Here is a 15721-nt window from a genome sequence, read left to right as displayed (position 1 = left end):
TTGCCAAACTTATGGAACGTATAATAAGAAAAATAACCAGATCTCCTATTGAGGTTTTAGAGATATTTCTGATTTTTTATGAAAGTCTGTATAAAGCAAAGGAATGCAGAAACCAAGAAAAAGCAAAAACCGAAATATTTATGGATTTATGGCAAGACTAGAGGAAGATGAGGCTCAACAAATAATAGCTAAGAAAGGAAAAGATGAGATAAAAATGGTGATGTAAAAATCAACAGGGAAGTCTCCAGGAAGAAATAGTATTCATGTGGAAATTTAGAAGTTGGGAGAGAAGTAATAAAGATCTGGAAGGTTTTATTTAACAATAATTTTTAAAAGGGAAAGACCAGCACCTTAGAAGAAATCTGTGGTGTCTGTAATACCCAAAGAGGGTGAAGACCCATCATACTCAATTTTAAACATAATTACAAAGTGTGCATGTCTATACTATCTAACAGAATGGCAAAGGTGTTGCCAAAATTTGGCAGAGTAAGAAAACAGCACAATTGTTGGTGGGTCTTGATGCAAATAAAACATTCAGTAGAGTCATCTGTGATTTTATGAGTACAGCAATGGAAACATTTGCATTCCATGATAGCATAATAGTTCTAATTAACAGGATACATTATGGATCTGAGATAAGAATGGTGGGAGAATTCCTCTCCAACAAGATGTGTTTCAACCGAGAAACCAGGCTGGGTGTTCACTTTCCTTACTGTTACATGCTTTAACTTTAGAGCCACTAGCAAAGAAAATAAGAGACTCACAAAATGAAGGTTGCAACCGTTATGATAATCGAGAAAGGTTAGTTTACTTGCACATGATGTTATTTTGTACTTGATAAATCCAGAAAAGGACATTTTCCTCTCACGTAAATAATATTAGGAAACACAATTTTATCTAGTGGGAGTATTGGATGAATGTTTAAATCTTTATCTTTTAAAACATGAAGAAAGTCAGGTAAACATATACAAAAAGTATACTCATCCAGTTTTAGAATGTAATACCATGCTCTGCTTATATAAGGGAACCCGCTTGCTTCACTTGAATCAGTTCAGAGAACATTTACAAAAAATATACTTTCTATTCAACTCTTAAAAAACAGGAAATATGTTAATCTTTAAATGTATGCTCACTTCATTTAAGACATACTAGAAGAAAAGCAATCAGTCCCTATAAAAAAGTAACCATGACCAGACATTAAAAGCTATTTGTAATAGTTCTCATTCTAATAATATCAGGGGACACAGGTATGATAAAAAACATTACTATCCCAAAATGTAGAACATCTTTAAGTAGTAATTTCATAACACAAATACCTACAAGAGTATGGAATCAATTACCCATTGATATCAGGTTGTTCCCTAATATTGTAAGCTATGAATCTAGCTTTGATTACTGGCTGACAGATAAAGCTTATGATAATGAGTTTAATGAGGCAGTGTTCCTAGACAGCCCTTGGACCTGAACACTGGAAACAAACTTATGGGAAACTTACTAAACAAAAGATAAATGTAAAAATTGAGAAACTGGAAGCTCTTGATTTTGGATAGGGACAGTAAGATACAATTAGCAAAAATATTTCTAGCCCCTGCAGTTTTACATACAGGTCAGGCATTTTTTGTTAACCAGAGGAAAAGTTGTGGACCATAATGAATAATGAGTTTAAGGAATTTACTTTGGGGGGAGAAGGAAAGAGTTAAGTGGGATATATTGATTCTCCTCACAGAACAAGGTGAGTTAGGATTACCAGTGATTAGAGATTCACAGTTAAGTCTCATACACATAACACAAGCAGAAGGTTAAAGTGGAAAGAGATGATGATGAAATGGGGATGGGAGAGTTCAGGAAGTAAAGAGAAAGTAGGATTTTGAATGCAGCTCCACAAGGAGAATAACAACAACTATATGGTACATTATTTTTATAACATTACAGAAAATCTTCTAAGAAATATGCCTACACAGGAATGGAGAAAGGAGATTTTAGCAATAGGACTTAGTGTAAGTAGGGGCACAGAAAACAGGTACAAGAGGCTGGAATTTACTGGAGAAAATCTGCAAGGGAACCAATATATTTATTTATTTTATTTAACATTTGTTTACTGGGAAAGTCCAACTTGGAACAAAACCAATTTTCAGCAGTGGCCAGGGGAGAAACACTCCAGATGTATGTCTTTGTAACATGGGAGGAAACTGGAAAACCTGGAGGAAGCCCACACAAATGCAGGGAGGGCATGCAGGCTCTGCACAGAAGGCACTTCAGCCGAGAATCGAACCGGAGAACCTCTTGCTGTGAGGTGACAACACTACCGCTGCACCACTGCGCCATCCTAATATCGATAGCATTAACTCGTGAGCGAATTATAGTAGAGCTGGGTGAGGCCAAGCAGAAATTTGGACTGCATGTTAAAGACTGCCTTCCCTACCAGGGATAGAAAACAGAGGCTATGAAAGGTTAGGTGAAAAGCCCAAATATGGCAGAGATTTTAGTTGAGTGTAGAACAGAAGCTGCAGTTTAAAAAAAAGATAATAGCAGGGTACATAAAATATTATAGCAATAACCCACGCCTGGGTGTGGTTAATGCTGGATTTACCCACAGTTGGCGTGGTTTGGTCACGAGGGCGAAGCCCGAGTGGCCAAACAAAGCCAACCATGGGTAAATCCAGCATTACCCACACCCAGAGGTGGGTTATTGCTATTATACAATGACATTATTTAAGAAAAAAACAATTACTTTTCTTAAATAATGGCATTGTATAATGCCTCCTTGCTGCCCTTCTGCAGCTGTCTGGTATTCTGCGGCAGTTCTGATGTACTGTGCATGCGTATGCCTACGCAGTACATCAGAACTGTGCAGCAACGGAGAAAGCAAGATCTCCGTTGCTTTTTACAAACTGTTTTCACTATGTAAAATGGGTTTAACATAGTGAGACAGCTTTAAAAAAAGCAACAGAGAATCTCTGTTGCTTTTTTTAAAGCTGTCTCGGTATGTTAAACCCATTTAACATAGCGAGACAGTTTTGAAAAAAGCAACGGAGAAAGCAAGATCTCCGTTGCTTTTTACAAATTGTTTCGCTATGTTAAAGGAGTTTAACATAGCGAGACAACTTTAAAAAAGCAACGGAGAATCTCCGTTGCTTTTTTTAAAGCTGTCTCGCTATGTTAAACTCCTTTAACATAGCGAAACAGTGAGAAAAAAAGAGTTATAGTAATGGAAAAAGTCCGGGCGACTGGACCTTTTTCCATTACTATAACTGATTTACAACGTGCACGCTGACCAATCAGCGTGCACGTTTTTGAATATTAATGGGGGGGAGCTTTATAATGTAAGTTAAATATTAAGAATCATTTACAAGAGGTTTGAAAAGAATATGAAGAAGCAACTGTAAAGGAACATATAAAGAAACAATGACAGGACATCTGTATGACTACTAAGTATGCAAAAAAAAGGACCAAAAGATTTAGCATTAGAATGTTTACTTGAAAGTGCTTGCATTGGTATTTCATATTCCATGTAAACTTCAGAGAATTTTTCCAACAAATGCTGAAGGTGTGATGGGAAAGAAAGAATGAACATGTTTTTTTTTTTTTGGAAATGTAACAAGTTGGTAGATTTTAACAAAATCCCTGTAGAGTACTCTTGGGGGAGCAAATGTTTGCCACTAAGGAAATGATTCTTCTAAGCTGAGACCTAGGATCTGAACAGTTGACAGAGTAAGGCCTTAGAAAGTTTAATGACACTAGTTGCCAAAAAAGTAACTACTAAAAAAGCACAAATCAAAATCTAAAGCAACTGTACTTAAAGTACTAAATACTGCAAAGGACATAAAAGAAATGGAGATAGACCTTTTGAAAAGAAATTAGTGAATTACATGAAAATAAATGGAATTTGTATCAACAATACATGCAGAATAATGTTTAAGTGGAGGAGTGAAACTTAAGGGAAGGCAGTAATTAAGCAATTTATGTAGTGTTGGAGAGTGAATGACAATTGTTGAAAAGAAAATATAAATGTAATATATAATACATGAAAATAATGGCAAAATGTTAATATGATTTGTCTTCCTCTCAGCTGGAGCACCTTCTGTGCGGAGTCTGCATGTCCCCCCCGAGGTCGAGTGGCATTCGAAAGACATGGTGAATGGGTGTGCCTTCGTTGAAATATGGGTGTCGAGCTGGCACCTCGGTACCGTGAAAATCTACTGCCAAACATTAGCGGACCGGAGTTCTGCTGTGGCGACCCCTAACCGGGAAAAGCCGAAGGAACAACAATTGCATTTAAGAATTTAAAAAAGTTTCTTAAAAGTACAGTGCACGATTGTACAACACAGTACTTAGAAGGCTAAAAAGACTTAGCAGTCCATATTCTATGCTCATCAAGCTTGTCCTACAACAGTGCAATCAAGAATAAAGAAAACAGCTTCCAGTCCTTTAAAGGAGTTGGTTTGGAAAGGAAGACCATGGAAACGACACTTACCGGTGAAACCAGTAAGTGATTATTCTTTCAAAGGTCCAGCTCATATATACACTGATGCCCTGGTGTTGTGAACAGCAATGCGTGCATGCTGCCAAAATAGAATGTGCAGTGGTCAGCTGTGCCCAGCCAACTCTTTGCTTTTCTTTCTAACAAAAACACCACAGCAACAGTGCACTTATAGGGCAGTTAGTGTTACAGACCAGACAGAGTTAGCATTTACTTAAAGTACCAAACATCATTTAGCTTAAAAAGGTGAAAGTACATTCTAATGACACCCTTTTGACTCTTATTACAACAGAAAATACTTCAGTTAGTTACCCTTAAATGCAGCTGCACACACTCCATTCATATAAGAACAATCTTTTTTCACATAAATGTGTATACATTAGTATTCATGAATAATTCTCTGTGTATCAGAAATGTCTACAGCAACCACTAACCCCAACTGTGAACTTAAAAGATTCTCTGCTGGCTTGCAAACTATCTCATAGAGGAAAGATATGGTTGTGGAAAACATATCTACTGTGTGGACATCACTCTTGCTTTTCCTTAGGAACACACACACACACACACACACACGCAAATACACACAGGGACACACGCAAACATGCACACACACATAGATATAGATAGCCAAATATAACCTGCAGTTTACCTCTGGGCCTCTTCTCAGTAACTTACATGTGACCATAGGGCTCGGCCATTCTTCCTGCCTCTTTTTATCCAAAGGTGATGTCTAGTTTACTTCATTTACATGCAGCGCAATGGAAAATGGCGTATTTGATTTCAGGTCATGTTGTACTTGTCTTCCTTCAGTCTGGAGGTACTGCTGCAGCTACAGTTTAGCTAAAATCTCTTAACTGTCCATAAACCAACCAGCAACAGCTACTACATAACAACAAGATACAGAATGAAGTCACAAAAAGATCAGGCTTTGGCTTCATTTATGAGGTACCCCTAAAGTTCATATATTTCTCCTGGTATGACTTTTCCAGGATAAGGACTGCAATAGCATACCTGCATCTGTACATCCCCTCCTTTACATCTGTGGTACTAAGCAGTTACAACCAACATTCGTTAAGTGTAAGTAGTGTTAACAGAATCCCCACTTCCTGCTCCCAGGTACAGTAAGCTGCTTAATCCCTGTGCCTCCAGATGAACCACCACCCATTTCTGAAAAAGGTCATAATGTCTCTACTTCTGTGTCACATGCATGGCTCTGCGGACAGTGCTGAAAAGTACTTTCTTAGTGTCACTCTGACAATGCAGAGATGCTCTGTACATAGATAACTGCAGGATGAAGATACCTTTCCAATATGCAGCCCCATCTAAGGCATATATTTCAATGTCCTACAATGTTTCTACCATGCAGCCCGGAAGTAGATAAAAAAATTTGAGTATATTGCTTAAATGTAAGGTTGATACATAATAAAATAATTCATGCTACCCACTCGCAAGACAGTGTTAGTAGATACTTCAAGTTTCTTCCATGCAAACATGTTTATTTACATCTTCATATAATTATTAGAGCACGGCACACAGTAGTTTTAATAGTCTCTTGAAAAACTTGCTTGTACTCACTACTTAACTCTGTGGTTTCAAATTTGGTAGGAGATTCTGTTGCTAGGAAAATGCAAAGAACAGACAGGCACTTTAAGGAAATATACAGCTAGAAGACATTTTCAAATGCAACAGCCATCTGTGTATTATGACTCTTGAAAAGCAAACCGCTATCATTCTACCACATATGGCACCAGTACCAGCTTCTAAGTATTTTATCATGCAACACCAGCACCACTGTCTCCCAAGTATTATAATGTAGTAACCATGAACTATTTAGCAGCAAAAATTTAATGTACACCTCAGGAGTGCAAACTAGCATCTGAGCAAAAGGTTGCTTTTTAAATTATAACCTGTTTTTGTCAAACTCAGTATATCACAACTTAGTTCAAGACTGAAAGGCAATATTTTTTATCATTAATTTAAATCACGGGGCATGTTGCTGTCTTCATCATGACCTCCAACTACCTACACCAATTTCCTCTAAGGAGGACTTCAAATTGTTTTAAATTAGTCACTATATGGACAGTTTTAGGGTCTTCTATGATGCATGTCCCATGTGTGAGTGTCTCTTCTTTGATACATGTCCCATTGTGTGTGTGTGTGTTAGAATGCACATCGAGCAGAAGTTTGCTACAAAGTGAACCCTCCCTCTAACCTAATAACAGAAAGGTCATCTCCATTGGAACAGTTCAGACTGCTTGAATGCAATGTCAGTCTGAAGACCCAATATACTTAAAGACAGTGGTCTATGCAGGGCCCACAGCCACAAGTGACTGCCCACCTTAAGTTGACTCACAACTCTGAATGTCTTTTCAGTTCCATCACTGCTTAAGGGAGTATAAGGACTTTAAAAAAGGCTCCTGAACGAAGGACTTCAAAGTCAAAAGCATGAAGAAAAGCTATGTGTAACAGCATAAGAAATGAAAGAATCAAATTGTTACAGGTTAGAATAAAGTGTTAGTTAACTGAAACTTTGAAGTCTCTGAATATGGTTTCTTTATCAAGTGCTTCTAAGCAGTTTTTGATAAGATGTGGATGTGGCAGTACAAAAGTCTGTAGGACAAAAATTACAACAAAGACTAAAACTCAATAGCCTGTTTCAAAAAAAGAACAGCACACAGTGAAGGTGTGCATATAGGTGTGAAACAGTGTGATTACCAATGTCACCCTTGGGGTCCTAGTAATCCCGAATCACGAAACTCTAGGGGGTCCTAGTAATCCTAATTAATAACAACAACAATAATAATAATAATAACTAACACCAGCAGAAACAGCTTGGATGTCCACCTTGAAATGGTGGCCACAGGTTTTAAGAAGAAAGGTTTCAAACTCACTGGATACTACACATGAAATCAATAACCTGATCAGAATGGTAGCAGGGTGAACAGATGGATGGCTCTTTTAATGCCATCAAAATAAGTCATATTATAAAAAATGTGGGACATCTGGAATATTTGTTACCTAATTTGCTTGCTCAGGCACACACACAAACTTATTTACTTGTTCATTCATTTAAATGGTGTGTGTGTGTGTGTGTGTGTGTGTGTGTGTGTGTGTGTGTGTGTGTGTATATATATATATATATATATATATATATATATATATATATATATATATGTGTGTGTATATATATATCTATATCTATATATATATATATATATGTGTGTGTGTGTGTACACAAACAAACACACACACACACACACACACACACATATACGGTTTACCATCAGAAGGTCGAACCTGACCCCATCAAATGATGGGATCATTGACCCACTTCCATGAAACCGACAATGTTGAATTCTGACACTGTCGAAATACGACTCATCGTAAACCTTGGAATGGGCTTTAACATGGCTTGAGATGGGGGTGAGATTCATACTTCGACATCGCCGTTCGGCCTCCTGACGCTGACTGAAGTGAATTCGACCGAACCCACTTCGACCCTCTGATTGTTAAATATATATATATATATATATATATATATATATATAGGTCCCCTGGGTTTGACTGAATGTACATTTGTTTGACAAATACAGGGGTATGATTTAATGTTGATGGTACAGATGGCCAAACGGTGGATATGTCAATGGTATGGAACGTCAATACAAGTAAGTGGGGTTGTGGGGGTAAACAAAGGATGTGTGCTGTGTACTTTTGTGTGAGGTTGTGTTTTTAGGTTAAGGACAAGGCGTTAGGTTAGGTGATAGATGCAGTGTTGTTTGTGTGTCTGAGTTTGTCTTGTGTAGTGTCAGTGTTGCAGGACGAGTTTAATGACTTTAAGGTGTAGGGTTAGGGTTGAGGGAAAGGCAGCGTTAGAGTTAGGTTTAGCACCCATTACTAAGGAGGTGCAGAGGTCTTTTATTTTTTGTTACTGTGTATGACTGAACTTATTTTGTTGGGGTTTTCCATTTGAATGACACAAGTACTGGAGTCAGGTGTCACTGAGATGCCCTTAAGGATCTCTACACTGTTTCACTTGCACAATATTATAGTAAGGCAGCCAACAGATGAAGGTTAATAAACTCATAAAACACCAAAGCAGTTAGTTAAGATTTGTATCAAACACCTGAACAGTACTGCCTCAGTTTGTTTTGCCAGGTTCTCCAAAAAAATAGCCATCCAATATTCACGGAGCTTATCCAGCAAGTAAATTATAGATATATTTACTTACTTTTTGCTTGCATGATAGCATGCTATGCAAAAGAAGTTTGCATTTTAAGGTAAACTTCTACAAAGACAGAGACATGAGGCTGACAAATGCAGTACTTTATAAAATAAGTAATTCAAAAGCACAGAAGAAGCCAGACAACCTTTCTAAATAGATTGACATTCCCCTACATTTCTAAGCTATTTTAAGATGCATTACCTTCTCTCAAAATACATTTTTGGCAGATAAAACCAAGTATCATATACTACAGATGAAGTGTCAATCATTGCTTCTGATTTTGAATGGTAATGTACGGCGTTAAACTTATCCATGAAATGCAGCTTTTTCGGAGCATATTAAGCAGGACTGAGAAATGTCTGCAGTATAAGTGTGATGTAAATGTCTTCTATTAAAGTCTTTCACAGTAGCTAATAAGCTAATCTGCAAGTGTGCAGAACTGAATTCAACATGAACTATAATACTTGATACTTCCAAACTGTGCGACTTTCAGCAAGTCGAGTAACTTCTGTGGATTGTTGTGTGATCCTTCAAACAGGTCTACTCACAGTGTTATCTTTTAGTTGTCAAAATGTGGTAAATGAAATGCAGCACAGACAGTTACTGGCAATCCACAAAGCAATGAGATATGAGGCTGTGAATATGCAAATTGCCTTTACGTCTACAGAATTTGTTTTATAGTATTGTTTACTTATTTGTTTTGACACCATACTTATAACCATCTGAGGCTATGTAGAACATGTCTGCTGCTGTTTGTGCATGAATGGGATGCTGGGATGAATATAAACAAAATGTCAAATGCCAGGCTGCACAAGAAAGCAATGCCAGCCAAGGAGCATCTTGTCAGATGAGAAGTTAAGGTGCCAAGAAGCAGAGCAACAGGACACCAGAAAGTAAAACTTGTGCTTATATGACTGTATACTTATCTCAAAGAAGTGATGGTGGTGGTGGAACTTATAAACAAAGACATTGACAACCTTCAAACACTGGACCCCACGCAATTTGGGTTCGTGAAGGACTGATCTTGTCTCCTAAACCCGAATGACTTCTTCGAATCAGTCTCCAGAGCTGTGGACAAGGGTAAGGTGGTCCACACAGCTTATATGGACCTTGCCAAGGCCTTTGACACCATCCCCCACTCTGGAATCACAGATAAACTTACTAAGCTGGGTATTAATTCCCTACATCACTCGATTGGTTGCCAACTGGCTTACTGACAGAACCCACACTGTAAAAGTAGCCGACTCCAAATCCAGCTCCAGACAAGTGACAAGTGGAGTACCTCAGGGTTCAGTCCTGGGACCGCTGTTGTTTGGCATCTACTTCTCTGAAGTACAGGCCAACACTAAGGGACTTTGGCTAACAAAGTTCGCAGATGACTGCAAACTGGGAGCCATTATTGAATCCCAAAATTATGTGGATATTCTACAAAAAAGCGTTACAGAAACAGATGCTTTGTGCCAGAGCCATGGGCTCAAGCTCAATGCCAAGAAATGTATAGTTATCCCCTTTGGGAAAAAAACATGTACCTGTGAATTACCACATAGGTGGCAGTACACTAAACACCGAAAGTGTGATAACAGGGGTCCAGGAAGTAAATAGTGTGGGGAGAAATAGCCAGGGAATTGTTATGGCTAGGCTTGTATAGGCCCTAGGGCCGAAAGCCTAGTACCAACCTATGAACTTATGAACCTATAAGAGACTTTGATAGGTGGACAGTGGTCTCACCTTCGATAACCACATCACCACAACAGTCAGGAAATCCTTCTATGTGGCACACCTCATCACTAAGGGCTTTTCATCCAGAAAAAAGGAGGTCATTGTCCCACTGTACTCATCCCTCATTAGACCCATTATAGAATACAACACCCCGTTTGGTATGTACCTCTCAAGACATCTGCAACAATTGGAAAGGCCGCAGAAATACCTCACTAAAAGAATCACAGGCCTAAAGCAGATGCCATATGCTGACCGTCTAAAAAAACTCCACCTATACTCTTGCCGCATATCATCTACTCAGAGGTGATCTCTGCATAACATACAAGGCCATGTCAAACCCAGAGCTGTAGGACATGCTACACTTAAAGAAATCCCAATCCCTCAGAGATACACGCTCCAGGGATCTAAACCTTGTCATCAAAATGAACAAAACATGCTGGAGGGATAGGTTCCTGACCCACAGATTCCCCAAACTCTGGAATAGACTGTCCATACATGTCAAGCAGAGCGCCTCTTTGGCCCTCTTCAAAAGGAACTTTGATGATTGGATGGGAGATATGAAATTCACCCCGGGGATCACATCAGTCGCCCTGCTACACAGGGGTCCAGGGAAGTAAATATTGTGGGAAGAAATAGCCAGGGAATTGTTATGGCTAAGCTTGTATAGGGCCGATAGCCTAATACCAACCTATGAACCTATGGTGGTGGTGGTGGTGGTGGGGGGCTGTAAGAATCATGAAAGAGAACTTAGGTGCCTTACAAACGGTGTCACATGCTGACCTGGAGAAAGTTACATTAACCCACCCCAAGTATATATAACATGTAATGTTCAAACTCATGGCAATCTCAAATTAACATATCTAAGAAGGGACTTCCCACTCTGAGCAGTGTTGCTTTAGTTTTAAGTACAGGTTTTGCAGGAGTACAGTTAGCTTTAAGTGCAGGATGTGTAGCTGGAAGTAGTTCAAAATTTCTTTTCAGACAGAGACAGGCAAACTGGGAATATTACAAGGTTAACTGTGGAAGAAGTTGTACAGTTAGGGGCAATAGGCTAAGATGCTGTGAATTTCAGCCTGGTAACCATTTGAAATGTTGTGACCTTCTACAGCAAGTCCCAAAATACAGAGACTGAATGGCTAAAAGAACAAACTTGCATATACTAAGTCCGAGATGAAATTTCTCATATGTTCTTTTCTCTGAGGTATGGCAATCTGACGCTTGGTATATATAAGTTTGTGTGTGGGGGGGGTGGGTGGCTGCAGGCAGCCCCCCCCCCAAAGAAGTGTTAATGAGAAGGCCGATTTTCAAGATTCACTTTTCTCTGGGTTTCCAAACTTCTTTTTTCCAGTTTGTCAGCAGACGGCATTTCAAGTGCTGACATTTCAATAGGGAGCTGTTCAATTTAGTTGGGATTAGGGCTTATACAGTCAAGATGCGGTGGTTCACTCTTATGGCTCAGATCTTCAGCAGAGCCTCTCCCGCCAACCCCCAAAGAAAATGCTAAATCTCTTCTGTTTCTCAGAACATTAAATTTTATGTTCCAGGTATCTTATCTACAGAACTGACACTGCACAATTGAATGCTGTGTAATGTGATGGTGGTCTGAGTCTGTCATTCTTCTAATCTACCAGTTGCGGCAGCATAAATGTCCCTAGATCATATCAGTCAGAAGGTCTATACAAAAAGTAATTACTATACTCTTATTGATTTTATCTGCATGACTTGCTTTGTGTTTGAAAGCTCTACTTTAAAATGCAGGTTCTGTCCACTTCAGCATGCTGTACCCAAATGGCTGCATTTCTGCATCTTCTATAAATTAGTCTGGCAAGAGAAAGTGCCAATAATTTTGTTCTACATTCTATGTCACTTACTAAGCTCCTCATTAAATTAGATTTTGCACCAGTAGTGGTTGACAGCTTGGAAAACCTGCTGTCAGCCATAGACACTTAAATGAATATAACATGCTAGCTGAAATGTTGCTTCCTTTGCTGTAGACAGATAGAACCTGAACCTGTATACAAAATCTATTTTACTTACTGTTACACAGAACTAACAGTTTGGATAATGAAAATTTGAAACTAGATGCTGATAGCCTGCTTCCAGCTTCACTATCTTTGACAAAAATGTCAAAAGAAGCACCCCACACAAAGCTGCATCTCTCTTTTTCTAACTACTTTTTTGGCATCCTATTCAAACACAACCTGTATACTAGAACCAACTCAACAATCACATCAACTAATTATAAAAGGCCATTTTTTTATTTTATTTTATATATTAAATAGGTAAGCCCACTACACACAAGTGCTCCTTTTTCAGGGGTAAGACAAAAACCACAGGAGGCAAATGGAGGCAGAGGGAATCAAACTCTTGTCCATCAGAAGCAGACTATTAACAGTAGATGGACTTCCTCTTCACTAACTGCTAGACTGAAGGTCATTCGATAAAAGTTAGAAATGTCCAACAGAGTTAGAAGGTGACAAGCCTAGTGAACTATGCTTACACAGTGGAAAAATAATATTCTGCAGTTATTGTACATACCTGTTGTTATCTCCCACAAGAAGCAAGAGTTCAAAATATAGGCAGAAATAACTTGCAGAGATGAAAGTTTAAGATTGGAGTCAGAAGGCAGTTGCTGACACAGAGGATAGCAAGTCTTGGAATGCCAAAGACAAAGAGTTGCTGTACACTGTAGAAAGATTCAGAGATGAAATCTGGCATGAATAAAGCTAAAGTGAAAAAGAAAGGAAGGCAGAAAATAGTAATAGAGGAGGGGAAAACTTCTGTCTGCTATTGTTGCAGATTCTGCACATAAGCAGAAAGCTGCTGCCCTCGTTTGACACTTGTACTCGCATATGCCACCTGCTGCTTCACGGATAATGGTCCTGTCCTTAACTACTACGCAAGCCAAAATGTTCAGTCTCGCTGACTAAATGTTATTTCCCAAAAGATCAGGTCCTGTCTTGTGCAACTATTCCGTAATGAATATTGCAAAAATCTTTTGCTGTGCTTTCTTCTCTCCTTCTTTGACAAAATTATCTTATTTAAAAAATTTCCGCACGACTGAAATGGCAGAAGGAGTAACAACCACTGATTTCCGTTACAGAAGAAAGTTGGGATACTGAAGAGTGGAAGCAAATCCCCTCTTCCCTTCCCACAATACAGCTGCAGGGTCTGCTACTTGTAAGCATGAATGAAATAACACTGACAGGGTTTGAAAGAGCTAAATCTGATATACACTAGTGTGATCAGCCAAAAGACTTGAATGTACCCTCACTGTCAGGACCAAGGACAGAAACATTCGGTAGGAGAAGTGAAGCAGCCTTACAAACATGCAGGGGGAAAAAAACACTCCCACCTAAAAATCCGCAGTGCCTCCTCAGCCTGAAGATTCAGTGTCTATCACAGTGTAACCCTCAGTCCTTTAAATCTATTTCTCCTGGATAAAAAGGCATATAAAGCAAGAAAAGCAAGCAGCCAGAACTGAATTTTATTTGCTTTAGCTGACTGACACACACATCTAGATGTTCTTTTGTTTTATAAATTTATGAGCCTGTACTCTCCTATCTGTTATGCAGCATCTTTCTCAGCAATTGTTCCATCTGCCAAAAGAACATTTTTTTCATCATGGCTTTTATAATAATCTTACAAACACACTGTGCCTCAGCAAACAGCAATAAATGCTACCACTACCTAATACATCCATTGTTTTTGGTGTTCTACAGGACCCCACCCTACCATGGTGATAAAGGTGACGAATGAGACATTTTATAAACTCCAGTTCAAATCTCCTCTATCTCCTCCTGCATGCTTTTCTGATTCTGTGCAAGTCAATTAGCCAAAATACATTATCCCAGCAATAGAAGAGTGAAACTGCACGATATGAGTCAAAACCTTTTAAAAATAAACTACAATTCAGAATAACAGCCACTTCCAAAACTCACAATTAAATGTTTCAGTTATTTTTGCAGGACATAGGTCTTTGCTCCCCTCCCCTGCACCCAGCAAAACAGGGGCTGTGCCACCTTACCCCCCCCCCCCCCCGTACCATGGAAAATCAGAAATACTTTCAGATTCTCCCTATATTTCCCTCTCTCTCTTTATATATATATATATATATATATATATATATATATATATATATATATATATGTATATATCTACATACACACCCACACACACACTACTTTTTTTCTTGCATTTGTAATTGTTTGCAGTTCCAAGAACTGAAAACATATTCCTTGAACATTCAAAAGGTACCTCAACACACTACACTTGTAAACATGCAGTGATTGCTACAGGGCATTACCTAGGCAGCAAAAACTAAATACAAAAAGAAGTTCTCCTATAGACTTCCCTACACAAAAACTCCTCTTCCTGTTCTAGCCTTGTGCAGTCAGAGCTCAACTTCCTGTCCTATGTTACTATGTGGCATCTCCTTCACCACGGTATGTTTTTCAATGCAGTTCTATTTTCTACAAAACACTTTGGTTTTATAACTTTTCAGTTAAAAGACAATCATTTGACTATTTCAGGTTTTGCAGCTTTTGAATTTCTGTAAAAAATGGTATATGCCCTAACTGCTCTTTGCAGACAGTACAGTTTTCCTTTTTAGCCATGCTTGAAAAGTATTTTCTGTCCTATCTCCAAAAGCAAAGAACAGGATCAAAGATAACTATGAATAGATGGAACAGTGGCAAGGCGAAATTGGTAAAACAGTCTCTGGACGCCGACATGTTTCAACCTGCAGATGGAACTGCCCTTCTGTGTATTGAACAAGGGCTGTCTGAAGTGCAAAGTAGGAAATATCAGCAGAGCTGTAAAGCCTTTGCACACACTCCAAAGGAGCAACAAAGAAATGGAAGGTGGTTACACAAGTGCCACTGCAGAAGTGTCCACAAAAAAGCCAGGATACCACAAGACACCTAGTGTTTCCAATGCCTTTAGAAAAGTTATGAATATCAAAAGACTGAATGAACAATAGCATGGCCTTATGCAATAAAGATCTTGTCAGACCCCAATGATATAGTCTGATGACTGGGTCAATGCTGACAAAGACATGGGAAAGAAATGGAGGTAAATATAAAATCACATGTGGAGATGGTGAAGGCGGGAGCTAAAAATAGGAAAGAAGAAGCAACAGGTATAAAGAAGAAGAGACTTTTTATAGTGCATACTGAGAAAAAGGAATACACTGAACTGGACAGATATAAGGTATGGGACGAGGTAATTACACCACCAGGAATCAAAGCAAGCAAGGTAAGAGCTTTTATACATATAAATAAGAGACATTTTGTGAATTA

General features: G+C 38.7%; 1 protein-coding gene across 1 annotated transcript in view; it reads right to left on the bottom strand.

Annotated features, from left to right (window-relative positions):
* Positions 1-15721, bottom strand: part of NCAM1 (neural cell adhesion molecule 1) — a 1088618-nt gene that overhangs the window by 519526 nt on the left and 553371 nt on the right. The window contains exons 16-17 of the mRNA XM_044079459.1: positions 6056-6097; positions 4079-4081 (exon numbers count right to left, since the gene is read on the bottom strand). Coding sequence (XP_043935394.1) covers positions 4079-4081; positions 6056-6097 — 45 coding nt within the window. The remainder of the gene's footprint in view (positions 1-4078; positions 4082-6055; positions 6098-15721) is intronic.

This window comes from Protopterus annectens, chromosome 8.part0, assembly GCF_019279795.1.
Source record: "Protopterus annectens isolate FY-2018-M chromosome 8.part0, PAN1.0, whole genome shotgun sequence".
Classification (NCBI taxonomy): domain Eukaryota; kingdom Metazoa; phylum Chordata; order Ceratodontiformes; family Protopteridae; genus Protopterus; species Protopterus annectens.
The sequence above is the reverse complement of the archived record's forward strand: the minus strand, read 5'-3'. Positions and strand labels throughout refer to the sequence as shown.